Consider the following 18,649-nt stretch of genomic DNA (forward strand, 5'->3'; position numbering starts at 1 on the left):
GCAGTAAACCATTCAATCATATCATAACTGACAGACACGTGTTTGCATTTTTCTTCATTGTAGCCGACTTTCTGTCACTTTGACTAATCTTCATGACCAATGGTGATTAGGCTAAATGACGCTCACAGGGAAACACCCATGTCAGGACTCGAATCTTGGACTATCGGCGACGAGATCGCAAGTTCAGCAGTGAACAACCATTCTTTTTCTTTTTTGCATTTTTTTTTATTAAAGGCAGTTATTATGCAGACTTTTTCTTCGGCATTGTCAATTATATTTACTTATTATCTAATTTTTCAGTTTCATTCTTATCTTTATAGTTTATCAACATAAACAACACAAATATCTATGTCTTATCCAGGAATCGAACCCTGGACCTTTGGTGGCGTACAGCGCTGCGCTAACCACTCGTCTAACGAGGATTGATTTCTTGCCCAATGTGTCGATTCACAGATAGGTTTAGATGACGTTGAACATTCTGTAAGTTATTCTAATGCACACACACGTGCTCTCACACATGCATCGATTTTCTACGAGGGTCGTACCGAAAGTAATGCAAGAGTGGTCATAACCTCTTTATTAACTGATGTAGATCGTTCAAATTACACATGTAGTTGGAGTGACTCTTTCTCTGTACAAGCCAGCTACTCAACATAGTCTCCATTTAAAGGTATGCATTTCCGCCATCGTTGAACCCAACTATGGAATCCACTCTGAAAAAAATCCGGTGTGCACTGTCGTGTATCCACTTCTTCACAGCCACTTTCACCCCGTCTGTGTCATCAAATCGTTGTCCCCGAAAACTGTCCTTCATTGGACCAAACAAGTAGCAGTCGGAGGGCGCCGGATATGGACTGTACGGTGGATGGGGGACCACGGACCAGCCCAATTTGCCGATCACCTGATTTGTTGCCAACGAGGATACTGCCACTCTTCTCTCCTTCAACTCGGGTGTCAACTGCCCACTTCGCACACACTTTCCGATGCCCCAAGCTTTCCACCATCTTCTGTATGGCATTCTGATCACAGTTCAGTTGTTCAGCAAGCTCACGGATTGTGACACGTCTGTCCGCGCGAATCAACTCATCAACTCGCTGACAATTCGTGTCGGTGGTTGCAGTTGATGGTCTCCCACTGCGCGGTTTGTCTTCAATGCTGATTTCCCCTTCTGCAAACTTCTTCATCCACCTGTGCACTTTGCTCTTGTCAATGGTATCATTTCCGTACACATTCTGTAGCCTTCTCTGGATGTCGGACATCCTGCACCCCTCCTTCGTCAAGAACTCGATGACAGCACGTTGCTTCTGCTTGAAATCCATTATTCACCTGCACGAAAGACAACGATTCTGAAACACCTGTATAGAGGAAGAGTCACTCCAACTACATGTGCAATTTGAACGATCTACATCAGTTAATATAGAGGTTATGACCACTTTTGCATTACTTTCGGTACGACCCTCGTATGTTGAAATAGGCTAATCGGGAGTGGACCTCAAAGTGGTATCCCAACCACTACGTGCCTCCAATCAGTACTAAACCCGGGACCCCTCCATTACAAAGCGACGATTTATCACCATGCCATTGAGAGGTAGGTACATTTACACACACACACACACACACACACACACACACAGACTCACACACGTGCATATATGTTTGTTATTTAGCGTCTTTCAGAAATTACTTTTGGCCGGTCGCAACGACGATGATGATTAAATACATGGAAGTAATGGGCACTCACAAATCTCATTCATGCCAGTTCGGGATTCGAACCAGTGGCTAGATCGAACGTCAATGACTTAACACACTCGGCCACAGAGCCGGCAGTTTCTTTTCAAAGGTAAATGAGTTAACGTTAACATTACTTTACAAATTGCAAGATATTCACATTTACCGATAATAACTCACTGCATACACTGCAACTTGCCGTGAAACCATATGAGGAGATAAAAAACCCATACATTCACAATCTCTGCCATTTGTGCATGTAATCTGCACCACGCTGCGGCGACCTCCACCCCCTCCCCAGGGTACCCGTTTATTAGAGGTTGGGAAAACTCCAGAGCCGATTCAAGTAGGAACATTGCTGAGGAAACTCGGATCTAAAATCATCCACCCAAGGGATCGAACCTATTCTCCCACGTGGTAGTCAGACGCTTTACCCACTTTCGAAAATATGTAATTCTGCCCTAAGCGGCAATTTCTTCTGACTTTCTCATTCTCAATTTCTCCAATCAGCTTGGCTCAATTCTCTAGTTTTCATTCAGACATAGTGGTTCGGATCCCACTTTAAACTGTAGGTCCAGTCCCTATTAGTCATTCTGTACATAAAGTGGACTTAAAACACAAACTCAATAAATAAATATTCTAATAAAAGTAGTTATATTTAATCAACAGTGTTTAGTTTTATAATTCATTGCACAGAAACTGTAAGAAAAATGTTTCTTAACTATCAGTAGAATAGATAATTTAATGTCAAAAATGTAGACTGGTCCACACTTTTTTATCACTAAAATTCAAGAAACCATTTTGTTTCTCAATCACTGTTCTCTTCGTTCGTTATATATGTGCAACTATTTATTAATTATAATAATTACAAAAATTACCATCATTATTAATAAATAATAACCATATTGCATGAGTGTCGCACACACATATTTTACCATTCACTAGAAATCACAATTTTCATTAGCGCTTTTCTGTTTATAGTGGTGCAGTTGTTTATTAATTATAATAACTACAATAATTACCATCTATACCAGCCAATTGTACACTGTCACTGGCATGAGCGTCTCGAATTACACGCATACAAATATGGCGCCTGATAGGCCCACCAAGTGCATATTGCCTCCTATTTACATTACATTAATGTTTTTATGAACAAAAGTCATAGAGAAATATTGCAAATATCCTGGTGAACAATGAAATTATTTTCAACATTTTATAAAAGTTTTCACAGATTAAAAATGCACTTCTCAAAAAAGGTTTGGAACATTGTTATATTAGGTAATAGGTGATAGGCACGGTGGCATATGTCGGCAAAGACACAGGAACGTCTAGCAGATAAACAGATACCATGTGTTGTTGCATTCCAAGGCTGTGCCTATCACCTAATGCCTAATATAAAAACATTCCAAACTTTCTGTGAGGAGTGTAGAAAAAATAGAGGTGGTTTTGCTAGGGTTAACTATCCCACTCGACATATTTCATAGGACTTTGAAGATAGTACTAAGCCAAAGATGAAGACGTGCCCTTATACCTTTCGTTAGTGTCAACTATTCACATGTCGGAAACTCCGACAACTATAAAAGGTGAAATACCTGTAATACTTACTACATTGTGACTGAAAAGAACGACTTCATGTGACTAAAACAGTTTCGTGAGTGTTTTCTCAGCAGAACATTAAGAGTCATACACATGTAAGGCAAAGAAAAGTTTCTATTTAAAGTGTCCATTGAAAATAACAAATGCATTACTTTCAGCTTTAAGATTACCATTTGAGATCAATAGATAAAACCATATGTAATTTTTAATTCAGTAGAAGAGGCTCCACACATTTTATATTTTTCGTTAATGGGACATTTTTCCTTGAGCGTGCTTGTATCTTATGCGTACGTTTATGTAAATCGATCCGTGAATGACAGCAGTAATGAGACTTTTAATGGATATCGCTCTTTGCCAACGTTAAGACAATTGTATGTAGGAATCACCAATGATTTAAAAAGAAAAATGTTCATGAAGCTATTTATGTTCATGAAAAGCTCACGAATCACTTTATTAATTTATTCCAAGTTTCAAATGCAGAATTTGTAATAACCATTTTACACTGAAAATGTGATAGATAAACTAAAATAAGTCAAGCTGGTTTTAGGTAAACAAAAAAAAAAAGAAAGTTAAGCATAAACATGACAAAATATAAACAAGATATAAACAAACGATATAAACAATCAAAAGATCTACAGGTGAATTGTAAGTGACGATCGGCTTGTACATTCTGTGGAGAAAATTTCAATATTTGCGGGCAGTTTCTTATAGAACTGGGGAACAGAGAACGCTGTATAAGGGAAAGCTTCTACTTAAGTTTCCAGATTCGAGTTTGGTGATTAGAAATAGGCATTTGATTCGAAAGATTTGTTACCTGCTGCTCATTCTGGTTTCCTTTCAAGACAAAAGCACAACCACAATATTAACAAAAGTTACAGATAATAATATTGTGTACGGAAGTGGCAACCGTAGTTCCATAATTCTTGTGTTATATTCTCAGTAATGCTTTTAACCCAGCCTAGAATGATTTGTTGATAGTCGAACTTAAATATTGCAACTTTGACTCTAGCTGTAAGACGGGTTCAATCATATCTATCTAATATAAAATAGAGTACATTTATACAAAGTTCATCCCTATAAGCTTTCGACACTGTAGCAATTTTCATCCATTTTCAAACTGGGATATTTTTAATAATGAATAATAGACCCCTACATTTTTTAAATTATTTTCTTTAACAGTAGAGAGATATTTTTGGGAGTTCATAATTTCATAAAATGGTATGTTTCCAAGCAAGTTCACATATTTCTTAAAACAGATGCAGATTTGTAACAAATTCTAATCATTTAGTGAGCACAGTGAGGTCTTGAAATAATAAATGCATGTTTAAAATCTTTTGTCGGATGAGCGTTTCGGCAAAGGTTACACCCCTGTATCTTCTAAACTACAAATCCATGAATATAAAGAAATTGATTTTTTTTTTGTAAGGACTGCACGAGGAACAAATGTAGCAAATTTTGAAGAAAATGTGAGAAAGTGCGTTAAATGGCTGTATTGTATGATTTGACATAGATGGAGATTATAATATGAATCGGTTAATTCTTTTGGTTTTAGATTAACAAAAGTTACTTATTACTTAATACTTAATGTACATTTACTTCCAATCTAAAAAATATGACACCCTCAAGTGGTTCGGTTAGGTTAAATAGTAAGTTCTTTCAGTCATTTTGTAGTAACTGGAGCACAACACAAGGAAACTTGTGTGGCGATGAGGTCGGAGAACATAATGTTGTTCTGGATTCGAATCCTGGTCTTTGTATTTACCCTATCATCCATTTCACCTTACGGTCACTCATTTTATCTTTGCGATTAACCCAAGAGGTAGAAAATCGATCGTAAAATAACCAAAATAGGAATAGGTTACAGGACAACAACATAAGGTCCATGCGTGCTTTGTTCTAAACATCCAAGCGAAAGCTGCTTACACATTCAGAACTGCGATATTGACGAGAATAGGTCAGAATAGGTCATCATTTGTCGCTGTCATTTGACATACAAATGAATATTTAGTGGAAGACTTGATGTGTGCTGGTGTTAATTAAGGCGTCCTGTAAATTATTCTTGCTTTTCAATTGTCTACGAAAATAGAGCACTCATATCGAATTTGTCTTTAATTAACTACAATATTGTCATATTGACATACTTCGATTTCTTTTCGAAACAAGAAATTAAATTGTTCTCTCGGTGAGAGTTGTATTTGCAATATGGGTGATTTCTGCGTTGGTACTTTCGACTCTATATCCGTTTTCCTTCTACGGTCTTCTTACCAAGAGAAAATTGCAACCTCACATCGACAGTTTTGAAGATATTCTCAGTTTGAATTTAAAAGTGGGATGCAGTAGTATAATATGACTTATTACTGGGACAACAAAGTATGAGTCCCCCCTCAGGCTGATTTGGCTACACTTAAAACTAGGTCAAGATGTCCATATGAGCTTATTGCTCAAGTGTGCTACGCTGTCTAACCCAAGACTTTTGTACAAAAGCCCTCGGGAATTTCCCGTGAAAAGTATGACCCTCCTCAGATTGATTTGGCTACACTTACAAAAGCTACATCTGTGAGATTGTTGTCCATAAGCTTGTTAAAAATATGCCCCTCTTAACATTGTTTTGGCTACACTTAAAACTAAGCCAAGATGCTCATATAAGCCACACCAACCCACGCACACCCTCACCCACCCACACATATTTACTTCCGGTCTACTTCCGGTCCACTTCCGGTTCACTTCCTTTTTACTCCCGGTCCACTTCCGGTTTACTTCCGGTCCACTTCCGGTTTACTTCCAGTCCACTTCCGGTCTACTTCCGGTTCACTTCCAGTCCACTTTAGGTCACTTCCAGTTTAAGTTCAAAGTATTAATATGTTAAACCGAATATTTTAATTGGACACTAGGCCCAACTTGTTATCTAGTACTAAGACAATGTAATATGCAGAGGTCTTCTAGAATTGCTCTGTGACTCTCTCATTTCTTACATCATAAACATATGATTTTTCACCTATAAGAATAACACTACATGTGGTGTCATCAGGGAGTGTATCATGGAATTCACAGATAATTTTAATATTTGTGCTGTCATTAACCACAACCTGTTTCCTTTTTGAGGTGTTGATGACAAACATGGGTCTCTGTGCTTTGAATTCATCTGGTGAGTAATACATGTCAGTATTCCCGGTTGTAACTCTTTTATATGATGTAAATGCCTCATATAATTTGAGGAAATCATCCTTGGACATGTTTAAATTATAATTTTCTCTAGGAAACACCTCATTTCTGCCATTTTTAAGATATATGTTCTTGATGTTGCAGTTATCAAACTTACTTGAATTTTTTTCTTGGTTATTGTTTCTTCCAGTCTGAAACAGTACCACCACAAAATCTGGCATGTCATATTGTATACTGGAGAATGAGTTTGTAGCATCAAATTCATAATAGCTACCAGTGGCAGGCTTCTGGACACATTGATATGTATAAAATTGTAAAGGCACCTGTGGATTTTTTAGGATATCTGCTTTGTATTTAAGAGCATAACTGGCTTCATATTCAACAACCGGGATTCTTAGCTCCATAGTCTGAATAAGACATTTGTCTTCATCAGATAGTGTATTAGGCAGAGCTGCACCAGTAGAGTTTAATGTACTGTACCTCATCAAACATTATTATCATTGGCAGCTCTTCTAAATGTAATTCTTAAACCATCCTTCCACATAATGTCTTTGTAATCTGAGAAGAATCCAGGTAACAGGCGCATCGGGAACAATACAGTGTGGCTCTTAGATATTATTTTATTGCCAGCCTCAAATCCACCTATTTTGTAGTATGATGCCTCGGTCTTGGATAACTTCAGTGTGACCAAAGCTGTAGAGGTAATACCAGGATAGTCTACTCTGTTTATAACAACACCATGTTTTCTGATCTCGATTTCAGAGAACAGATGTGGTACAAAATTGTCTACTAGTCTTATATTTGAGTTAGCCGGATAATCTGTACCATCGAGCTTTACAACATCAAACTTGATATAGAGGTCTGCTCTGTGGGGGTGTATAAAGCCATCCCCTACATCAAGGTCAACCTCAATCTCTGTGTTGGGTTGATTTAAATTTGCAAAGGTCCTACGGTTCGGGGGGAATGACTGTAGCTCATAACTCTCGACATTTTCCATTTTTTTGTATGTATTTTTATTTAAATATTAATTTCTATGATAGCAGTTGTTGTGGCTCCAGCAAAATCAACTAATTCTTCTTTTTCATTAGTGACCATCAGCTCAATATAGTCTATTCTATTATAGCACACAGGAAAATATAATGTTGGTGATGGAGTATAGATGATTGGCTCCATAAATTCAGAGTTAGGTTTGAATGTTGCGATGATGCCAGTTTGTTTGTGAGTGCCTACGCCATCTGATTTGGTGATCATACCATCGGCCACATTACAGTGAAAATTCAGAGTCTCTATGGATAAGAATTTAGGTATATTAATAGCATTGTGTTTGATGGCTGGTTCAAGTTTTGTGTTGTTCTGGAAGCCTAATAGCTCTCCTATAGTACCCAGATCTATTGTCTCTGTAGCAGACACAATTTCTACTCTGTGAGTGACAGAATTTTGAGTTAACACTATGACTTGACTTGACTTAATTCCTTTCGTTCCTATTGGAACATAGGGCATCCACGAAGTGTCTCCATCTCACTCTATTGCATGCGATCTTCTTCATTTCTTTCCAACTTTTCCCCTGTTGTTTTCCTTCTTCTTCAACAGTACGTCTCCATGAGCTTTTGGGTCTTCCCCTTTTTCTAGCACCTTGAGGGTTCCAGTAAAGTGCTTGCTTTTCAATTGTGTTGTCTGCTTTCCTTAGTGTGTGTCCTATCCAGTTCCATTTTCTTCTTTTAATTTGGTTTTTAATCTGGTCTTCTGATGCTCGTATCCAAAGTTCTTGATTTGTGATTACTTCTGGCCAATGTACATTTAATATTCTCCTGAGACATCTGTTAATAAAAACTTGTAGTCTATTTGTGATTTCAGTTGTGACTTTCCAGGATTCTGCTCCATACAGCAATACTGATTTAACATTGCTTCTAAAAATCTTTAACTTTGTTTCTGTAGTTATAATCCTACTTTTCCATATTGGGTAGAGTTGTACAAAGGCCCCATTTGCTTTCTTGAGGCGTTGTTTTACATCATGTTCTGCTCCTCCATTTGTTGCAACTACACTTCCTAAGTAAGTAAAATTGTCTACATCTTCTAATATTTCATTTTCTAATTGAATGTAATCTTGGATTCTTGCATTTATTCGCATTGTTTTAGTCTTTGGTTTATTTAATGTCAGTCCGAATTTTTTAGCTTCTACAACCAGATCCTCCAATTTAGTTTTTGCATCTCTATAAGATTCTGACAACAGACACACATCATCGGCAAAATCTAAATCTTCTAATCTATCCATAAGGCCCCATTGCATTCCTCTTCTTTTTCCCTTTACGGTTTCCCTCATTACTGTATCTATTACGAGAAGAAAAATAAGAGGCGACAGAATACATCCCTGCCTCACTCCAGATTCTGTTTCGAAGGGTTCTGTAACATCTCCTTCATGAATAACTTGACTCTTGTATTGTCGATATGACTCCTGAATTATCCTTATTATCTTAAGTGGTATTCCAAACTTCTGTAATATTTGCCGCCTTTTTTTCCCTTGTTATAGAATCAAAGGCTTTCTCAAAATCTACAAAGATGGTATACAATCTAGTATTCCATTCTATGCATTGCTCAATGATAATCGTTAATGTACAGATTTGATCTGTGCAGGATCTACTAGAACGAAATCCTGCTTGCTCTCTCCTAATCTTGGCTTCTACTTTATCTTGAATGCGATTTAATATAACCCTAGTTAGTATTTTACTTGGGACCGATAACAGCGTGATTCCTCTCCAGTTATTACAATTTGTCATATCTCCTTTTTTTGGAATTTTTATTATAAGACCTCTTTTCCAATCTTCTGGCATTTTCTCTTTTTCCCAAACTGCCGCCAACACTTCATATAATATTTCTGCCATCAAGTTCACATTTACCTTCAAAATCTCTGGTGGAATTTGGTCTATTCCAGCTGCTTTCCCATTCTTTTGTTGCTTAAGTGCTAGTTTGATTTCCTGAATTGAAGGAGGAAGGTCTGAGATTCTCATCTCTGTACGCTCTTCATTTTCTTCAGTTTCTTCAGCCTCACTCTCTATTTCTCTCGTTCTGTCATTTTCTCTGATGTTCCTATTTAATACCTCTTCAAAGTGTTCTTTCCATCTATTCATTTGTTCTTGTTTATCCGTTAACAGCCTGCCATTCTTATCCTTGACTGGTATATTTTTCTTAAATTGTAGGTTTGATAGTAAGCGTGTTGTTTGATAAAGTTGTTTTAAATCACCCTTACTTGCTGCTTCCTCTGCTACTCTTGCTTGCTGTTCTATCCAATTGCGTTTATCATTTCGAGCACTCTTCTTCACTTTTCTATCAAGCTCTTTATATTGTCTTTGTAGCGAACTCTTTTGGGTTCTTGTTTTTGCAGTGTTTAATTCTTCCTTCTTCATTTTTCTAGCTTTAATTTTATCCCATGTGTTCGTTGACATCCAGTCTTTCTGATTACTTTCCCTATATCCTAAAATGTTTTCACTTATTTCTATCAAATTATTCTTGGTCTTCTTCCACTTTCTCTCTATTGTATCCTCTTCTCTTTCTTCTATATCTTCATCTTGCTCCATTTGTAAACCTTCAAACCTGTTCCTAAGTTCCAATACAAATCTATTTCTTGTATCTTTATCATTTAACTTTTTCAAATCAAATTTCTTTCCCATTTTTGAAAACTTTTTACATGCTGCCATTATCCGAAGTTTAAAGACTGCAATTACCAAGTGGTGATCACTACCAATATCGGCTCCTCTTTTATTTCTTACATCTAGGAGGGATCTTCTCCATTTACGTGTAATGCAAACATGGTCAATTTGATTTTCTGTCACATGATCAGGTGATACCCATGTCACTTTATGGATATCTTTGTGGGGAAAAACAATTCCACCTATGATCAGGTCATTTTCTGCACAAAGATCAACAAATAACTGGCTCTGTGGGGGTGTATAAAGCCATCCCCTACATCAAGGTCAACCTCAATCTCTGTGTTGGGTTGATTTAAATTTGCAAAGGTCCTACGGTTCGGGGGGAATGACTGTAGCTCATAACTCTCGATATTTTCCATTTTTTGTATGTATTTTTATTTAAATATTAATTTCTATGATAGCAGTTGTTGTGGCTCCAGCAAAATCAACTAATTCTTCTTTTTCATTAGTGACCATCAGCTCAATATAGTCTATTCTATTATGGCACACAGGAAAATATAATGTTGGTGATGGAGTATAGATGATTGGCTCCATAAATTCAGAGTTAGGTTTGAATGTTGCGATGATGCCAGTTTGTTTGTGAGTGCCTACGCCATCTGATTTGGTGATCATACCATCGGCCACATTACAGTGAAAATTCAGAGTCTCTATGGATAAGAATTTAGGTATATTAATAGCATTGTGTTTGATGGCTGGTTCAAGTTTTGTGTTGTTCTGGAAGCCTAATAGCTCTCCTATAGTACCCAGATCTATTGTCTCTGTAGCAGACACAATTTCTACTCTGTGAGTGACAGAATTTTGAATTTGGAAACGTTGAGCGAATGTTTGGAATAAGCACGGATCATTGGGAAGGCCAGCTGGACTTGGAATGCTGAAACGAAACAAGGTGGGATGAGGAGCTGATTTTGCCTCGTGATATATCACAATGGAGGTAAGCTGCATATGTACTTCTAGCGTTGCATGAGCTCATGAATAGACGTTCCTTGGTAGATCTACCCGTGTGTTAATGTATTTCATAGCATGCTAGCGTGTGATCCGTGTGGTTCTTTGAAAAACGAATAAATCATTGTTTGCACCGCGTGGACGAGCGCTATGTGGTTGGACGCCATTGATGTCTGAAAATTTAATTCTTAACATCTCGAGCGAAACCCGTGTGACATTTAATTATATATAAAGTGGAAATTTGGGTATGATAAATATTGGACGTTATATATCACAGAATTGTACTGCATGAGGTACATTTGATATTGTTAAATTCTCGTTGGTCACATATATCATATATATTTCACAGATTTGTATTGCATGGTGTACATTTGGTATTGTTAAATTCTTGAAGGTCACATGACCATATATGATAATTTTCAAGATCAACATATTGGCAGCTGATTCACATATTATAGTTCAATAAGGAGATACATTTCTTGGTACTAAAAATAGTATATGCTTCAGTTAAGGTTGAAAAGCTCTGTTCAAGTTCTCTTAAATCAGCTGACTGATAATGCTCGTACAAGCATGAAACATGTGTAATTGTTCAACTCAATAAATGGGCTCATTGTTTCTTTGTGTTCATATTTCCGTTTTTCTTAACATTTTCTTTCATATGTATTTGGTTGTTCGTGACAATGCTTAAATGTTTAATTCTTTCTTTTCAGAGGGGGGGAATTCCGCATGTGTCTGTAAATTGGGTTAGTGTTGTTATTATGGAAAGTGGGTGTTATTGTCTGTAAATTAAGTATTTTCAACTTGGCATCATAAGGTATAGAAATTTCATTCCGAAGTGATCTGCACGCGTTACTGGCGTTATCAGGCAAATTTTCTTAAACAAATAAGTTTGAACGAATGTCATTTAGCTCGTCGCAAGATTGATGAGACTCAGTTATTAAGTAGTGGTTGCCTGGTTTAAACCAATTAGGTTGAACACATTTTCGTTCAAACAAATAAGTTTAAACGAATCTTATATAGCTCGTCACAACTTGGTAAACTGGGTAAAAATATCAGAACTGTTACAGAGCAAAATCAAAATTTGATCACAGAGCTTGTGCCGGTAGCTGCTAGGAACATATTAGATTATCCAATCACCCCCCCTTTCTAGTATTCATACACCTAGTCCTGTTCCTCCTCCAAGAATTGAAGCTAGTCAGGATCCTATTCTTGCTCAAAAATATTTAAGCACACCTAAAGACAAAAAAGATGAGGTATTTGGTTTATATGCTGACACAGAGCTTGATGGTAACATCATACATAGAAGTGGCAATTTTAGGGTAACATTTATGGGAGATGATCTGATTGTATATTCAGAATCTCATCTTGGAGAAAGAGGCAGATTTGTTAAGTATCCTGGAACACCTGGATTGTGGGAACTGATGACTCGGAAAAGGCCTGGCAACTATACAGATCAAGACTATGAGCACTACAAAGAAATACTAATAAATCAGATGCTCTATACCAGAACAATGATCCCACACAAAAAGAGTCAAGTCTAGCAGTGGAGCAAAATACAACAACATAATCAAGCCTATATGGAGACAGATCAAGACTGGTAGCGGGATCAAACAGTACAACACCTTGCCTAAAGAATTTGTCTGGGTTGATGATGTCAGGAAACTCATAGATTTGTTGCTGGTCATAGCTGGGGAAGAAAATGCTGGTAACCATAATTTTTACAATGAAAGCGTTGGAATTATGGACATGATAGCCACCAAATTGTCCAAATTTATAGTCAATGACACTAAGGGGATTGGATACCTTATAAAAATTATTAATACTCTACCGCCTAAATTTTGAAATATCTCTGAGGGTCGGGGGCCGGTTAATGACATCATAAACAAGCTGCCATTTGAGCTACACATACCAGGCTATCACTATTGTGGTCCCGGTACCAAACTAGACCATAGACTAAACAGAAGGGACCCTGGTGTTAATCCCCTAGATGCTGCTTGTAGAGACCATGACATAGCATACAACACACATACCAATCTTGACAAGCGACATGTGGCAGACAAAAAATTAGAAGAGGAAGCATTTGGTAGATTTGTAAGCAAAGATGCTTCTTTGAGTGAGAGAATAGCAGCATTAGGGACCACCATAGCTATAAACACCAAACAAAAACTGGGGTGGGGGTTGTAACAGACTAAATAAACTGGCTACAACTTAATTAAGCTATGTAATTCCATAATATGCATATAATAAACCAACAACGAAGGCCAAGGGTGTTATGTATCAGATACCTTATGCAGGTCTCAAATCACTTAGGACTATTGATAGTCTTCTAACCAAAAAGCAGCGCAAGAAGAAAGGCTCTTGTCTTGCCAAAGGCCATGGTATGAAATTGTTACATAGCACCCACCAATTAAGAAAATTATAGCAATACAGAAAAAAATTGCATACAGGGGGCTTCATATTTAGTATCCCGGCCATCTTAGCAGCACTCGGAGCAGTTGGCAGCTTAGCAGGGGGGTCGGCTGCCATAGCAAAAACAGTAATCGATGCCAAGAAGAATAAGGTAGAATTAGATGAACTGAAGCGCCATAATCTGGCCATTGAAAAACAAGGCAAAGGTCTTAAGAGAGCCATGAATAAGTTTAAAAAATCAAGAACCGGTTACTAACCAAGATATTGAAGCTTTAATCCAACCACTGGGCATTAAACATTTTAGAGTTGTGTGCATGTCTGATTCTTTACCAGAACAACCACTCAAAAAAGAGTGTGGCATAGTCAATTTGGATAAGTACAAAAATCAGGGCACTCACTGGACCTGCTATCTTAAATCTTTAAACAATGAGGCAATTGTGTTTGATTCATTTGGAGGTATTCCACCTGAACATTTAGTAAAATATCTAAAATCAACTAATCTTTATTACAATAATGACCGTGTTCAAAACTTCAAAGATGTTAATTGTGGACATCTGTGTTTATCTATGCTTAGATATCTGTCTCAAATAAATAAACCATCAATTGAAGATTTTCAGAAAGCCTTGTGGTATCTAAAATAAGATGGGAGTATTCCATCTTACCAGCCAAAATTCAATATTGAAGCTCAGACTACACGATGATGTAGTATATCCCAAAACAATAGCTCTTAGAGCATTCTATGGCATGTACTTGATTCCCAATATTACACACCACAACAACAAGATTGCAGTTGGTGACCAAAACATTGTCATCACTCAAGGGCAGTATAATCTGTCTACTCCAAATGCTCAGTTACCCAGAGGTATAGTGTTAACTCAAAATTCTGTCACTCACAGAGTAGAAATTGTGTCTGCTACAGAGACAATAGATCTGGGTACTATAGGAGAGCTATTAGGCTTCCAGAACAACACAAAACTTGAACCAGCCATCAAACACATATACCTAAATTCTTATCCATAGAGACTCTGAATTTTCACTGTAATGTGGCCGATGGTATGATCACCAAATCAGATGGCGTAGGCACTCACAAACAAACTGGCATCATCGCAAGATTCAAACCTAACTCTGAATATATGGAGCCAATCATCTATACTCCATCACCAACATTATATTTTCCTGTGTGCCATAATAGAATAGACTATATTGAGCTGATGGTCACTAATGAAAAGGAAGAATTAGTTGATTTTGCTGGAGCCACAACAACTGCTATCATAGAAATTAATATTTAAATAAAAATACATACAAAAAATGGAAAATATCGAGAGTTATGAGCTACAGTCATTCCCCCCGAACCGTAGGACCTTTGCAAATTTAAATCAACCCAACACAGAGATTGAGGTTGACCTTGATGTAGGGGATGGCTTTATACACCCCCACAGAGCAGACCTCTATATCAAGTTTGATGTTGTAAAGCTCGATGGTACAGATTATCCGGCTAACTCAAATATAAGACTAGTAGACAATTTTGTACCACATCTGTTCTCTGAAATCGAGATCAGAAAACATGGTGTTGTTATAAACAGAGTAGACTATCCTGGTATTACCTCTACAGCTTTGGTCACACTGAAGTTATCCAAGACCGAGGCATCATACTACAAAATAGGTGGATTTGAGGCTGGCAATAAAATAATATCTAAGAGCCACACTGTATTGTTCCCGATGCGCCTGTTACCTGGATTCTTCTCAGATTACAAAGACATTATGTGAAAGGATGGTTTAAGAATTACATTTAGAAGAGCTGCCAATGATAATAATGTTTGATGAGGTACAGTACATTAAACTCTACTGGTGCAGCTCTGCCTAATACACTATCTGATGAAGACAAATGTCTTATTCAGACTATGGAGCTAAGAATCCCGGTTGTTGAATATGAAGCCAGTTATGCTCTTAAATACAAAGCAGATATCCTAAAAAATCCACAGGTGCCTTTACAATTTTATACATATCAATGTGTCCAGAAGCCTGCCACTGGTAGCTATTATGAATTTGATGCTACAAACTCATTCTCCAGTATACAATATGACATGCCAGATTTTGTGGTGGTACTGTTTCAGACTGGAAGAAACAATAACCAAGAAAAAAATTCAAGTAAGTTTGATAACTGCAACATCAAGAACATATATCTTAAAAATGGCAGAAATGAGGTGTTTCCTAGAGAAAATTATAATTTAAACATGTCCAAGGATGATTTCCTCAAATTATATGAGGCATTTACATCATATAAAAGAGTTACAACCGGGAATACTGACATGTATTACTCACCAGATGAATTCAAAGCACAGAGACCCATGTTTGTCATCAACACCTCAAAAAGGAAACAGGTTGTGGTTAATGACAGCACAAATATTAAAATTATCTGTGAATTCCATGATACACTCCCTGATGACACCACATGTAGTGTTATTCTTATAGGTGAAAAATCATATGTTTATGATGTAAGAAATGAGAGAGTCACAGAGCAATTCTAGAAGACCTCTGCATATTACATTGTCTTAGTACTAGATAACAAGTTGGGCCTAGTGTCCAATTAAAATATTCGGTTTAACATATTAATACTTTGAACTTAAACTGGAAGTGACCTAAAGTGGACTGGAAGTGAACCGGAAGTAGACCGGAAGTGGACTGGAAGTAAACCGGAAGTGGACCGGAAGTAAACCGGAAGTGGACCGGGAGTAAAAAGGAAGTGAACCGGAAGTGGACCGGAAGTAGACCGGAAGTAAATATGTGTGGGTGGGTGAGGGTGTGCGTGGGTTGGTGTGGCTTATATGAGCATCTTGGCTTAGTTTTAAGTGTAGCCAAAACAATGTTAAGAGGGGCATATTTTTAACAAGCTTATGGACAACAATCTCACAGATGTAGCTTTTGTAAGTGTAGCCAAATCAATCTGAGGAGGGTCATACTTTTCACGGGAAATTCCCGAGGGCTTTTGTACAAAAGTCTTGGGTTAGACAGCGTAGCACACTTGAGCAATAAGCTCATATGGACATCTTGACCTAGTTTTAAGTGTAGCCAAATCAGCCTGAGGGGGGACTCATACTTTGTTGTCCCAGTAATAAGTCATATTATACTACTGCATCCCACTTTTAAATTCAAACTGAGAATATCTTCAAAACTGTCGATGTGAGGTTGCAATTTTCTCTTGGTAAGAAGACCGTAGAAGGAAAACGGATATAGAGTCGAAAGTACCAACGCAGAAATCACCCATATTGCAAATACAACTCTCACCGAGAGAACAATTTAATTTCTTGTTTCGAAAAGAAATCGAAGTATGTCAATATGACAATATTGTAGTTAATTAAAGACAAATTCGATATGAGTGCTCTATTTTCGTAGACAATTGAAAAGCAAGAATAATTTACAGGACGCCTTAATTAACACCAGCACACATCAAGTCTTCCACTAAATATTCATTTGTATGTCAAATGACAGCGACAAATGATGACCTATTCTGACCTATTCTCGTCAATATCGCAGTTCTGAATGTGTAAGCAGCTTTCGCTTGGATGTTTAGAACAAAGCACGCATGGACCTTATGTTGTTGTCCTGTAACCTATTCCTATTTTGGTTATTTTACGATCGATTTTCTACCTCTTGGGTTAATCGCAAAGATAAAATGAGTGACCGTAAGGTGAAATGGATGATAGGGTAAATACAAAGACCAGGATTCGAATCCAGAACAACATTATGTTCTCCGACCTCATCGCCACACAAGTTTCCTTGTGTTGTGCTCCAGTTACTACAAAATGACTGAAAGAACTTACTATTTAACCTAACCGAACCACTTGAGGGTGTCATATTTTTTAGATTGGAAGTAAATGTACATTAAGTATTAAGTAATAAGTAACTTTTGTTAATCTAAAACCAAAAGAATTAACCGATTCATATTATAATCTCCATCTATGTCAAATCATACAATACAGCCATTTAACGCACTTTCTCACATTTTCTTCAAAATTTGCTACATTTGTTCCTCGTGCAGTCCTTACAAAAAAAAATCAATTTCTTTATATTCATGGATTTGTAGTTTAGAAGATACAGGGGTGTAACCTTTGCCGAAACGCTCATCCGACAAAAGATTTTAAACATGCATTTATTATTTCAAGACCTCACTGTGCTCACTAAATGATTAGAATTTGTTACAAATCTGCATCTGTTTTAAGAAATATGTGAACTTGCTTGGAAACATACCATTTTATGAAATTATGAACTCCCAAAAATATCTCTCTACTGTTAAAGAAAATAATTTAAAAAATGTAGGGGTCTATTATTCATTATTAAAAATATCCCAGTTTGAAAATGGATGAAAATTGCTACAGTGTCGAAAGCTTATAGGGATGAACTTTGTATAAATGTACTCTATTTTATATTAGATAGATATGATTGAACCCGTCTTACAGCTAGAGTCAAAGTTGCAATATTTAAGTTCGACTATCAACAAATCATTCTAGGCTGGGTTAAAAGCATTACTGAGAATATAACACAAGAATTATGGAACTACGGTTGCCACTTCCGTACACAATATTATTATCTGTAACTTTTGTTAATATTGTGGTTGTGCTTTTGTCTTGAAAGGAAACCAGAATGAGCAGCAGGTAACAAATCTTTCGAATCAAATGCCTATTTCTAATCACCAAACTCGAATCTGGAAACTTAAGTAGAAGCTTTCCCTTATACAGCGTTCTCTGTTCCCCAGTTCTATAAGAAACTGCCCGCAAATATTGAAATTTTCTCCACGGAATGTACAAGCCGATCGTCACTTACAATTCACCTGTATGGGTATACACCCTTTCGCCTAATTAATTTCAGGTCCTGATTTGGAAACATAGCACATGTGATTTTAAATTGGTCAGCAGATAATTGAATGGCCAGAGTAGCCAATCTAGCTAACAGAATTCTGTATGAATCAAGGAATCTTAAGTGAATGGGATCACCATCAACTTTAATTATCTCGCTAATAGCTATATATTTCTCATCATTTTCTGCTAAAATATTTAAATTCTGCTTGTCAAACCCCTTGTACCTGATCAGATGATGAAAATCATAATTGG

The 18,649-nt window shown here is 37.0% G+C and overlaps 1 protein-coding gene across 1 annotated transcript; it reads right to left on the bottom strand.

Moving 5' to 3' along the window:
- Positions 1-1,750: 1,750 nt before the first annotated feature.
- On the bottom strand, positions 1,751-10,178 carry LOC145990090 (uncharacterized). The gene is made up of 3 exons (XM_083125744.1): positions 9,381-10,178; positions 8,434-8,935; positions 1,751-1,830 (listed from the first exon to the last, which is right to left on the bottom strand). The coding sequence occupies exons 1-3, from the start codon at positions 10,176-10,178 to the stop codon at positions 1,751-1,753; spliced, it is 1,380 nt and encodes a 459-aa protein (XP_082981870.1).
- Positions 10,179-18,649: the final 8,471 nt, after the last annotated feature.

This window comes from Lepisma saccharinum, chromosome 7 (genome assembly GCF_977018435.1).
Source record: "Lepisma saccharinum chromosome 7, izLepSacc3.1, whole genome shotgun sequence".
NCBI lineage: Eukaryota > Metazoa > Arthropoda > Insecta > Zygentoma > Lepismatidae > Lepisma > Lepisma saccharinum.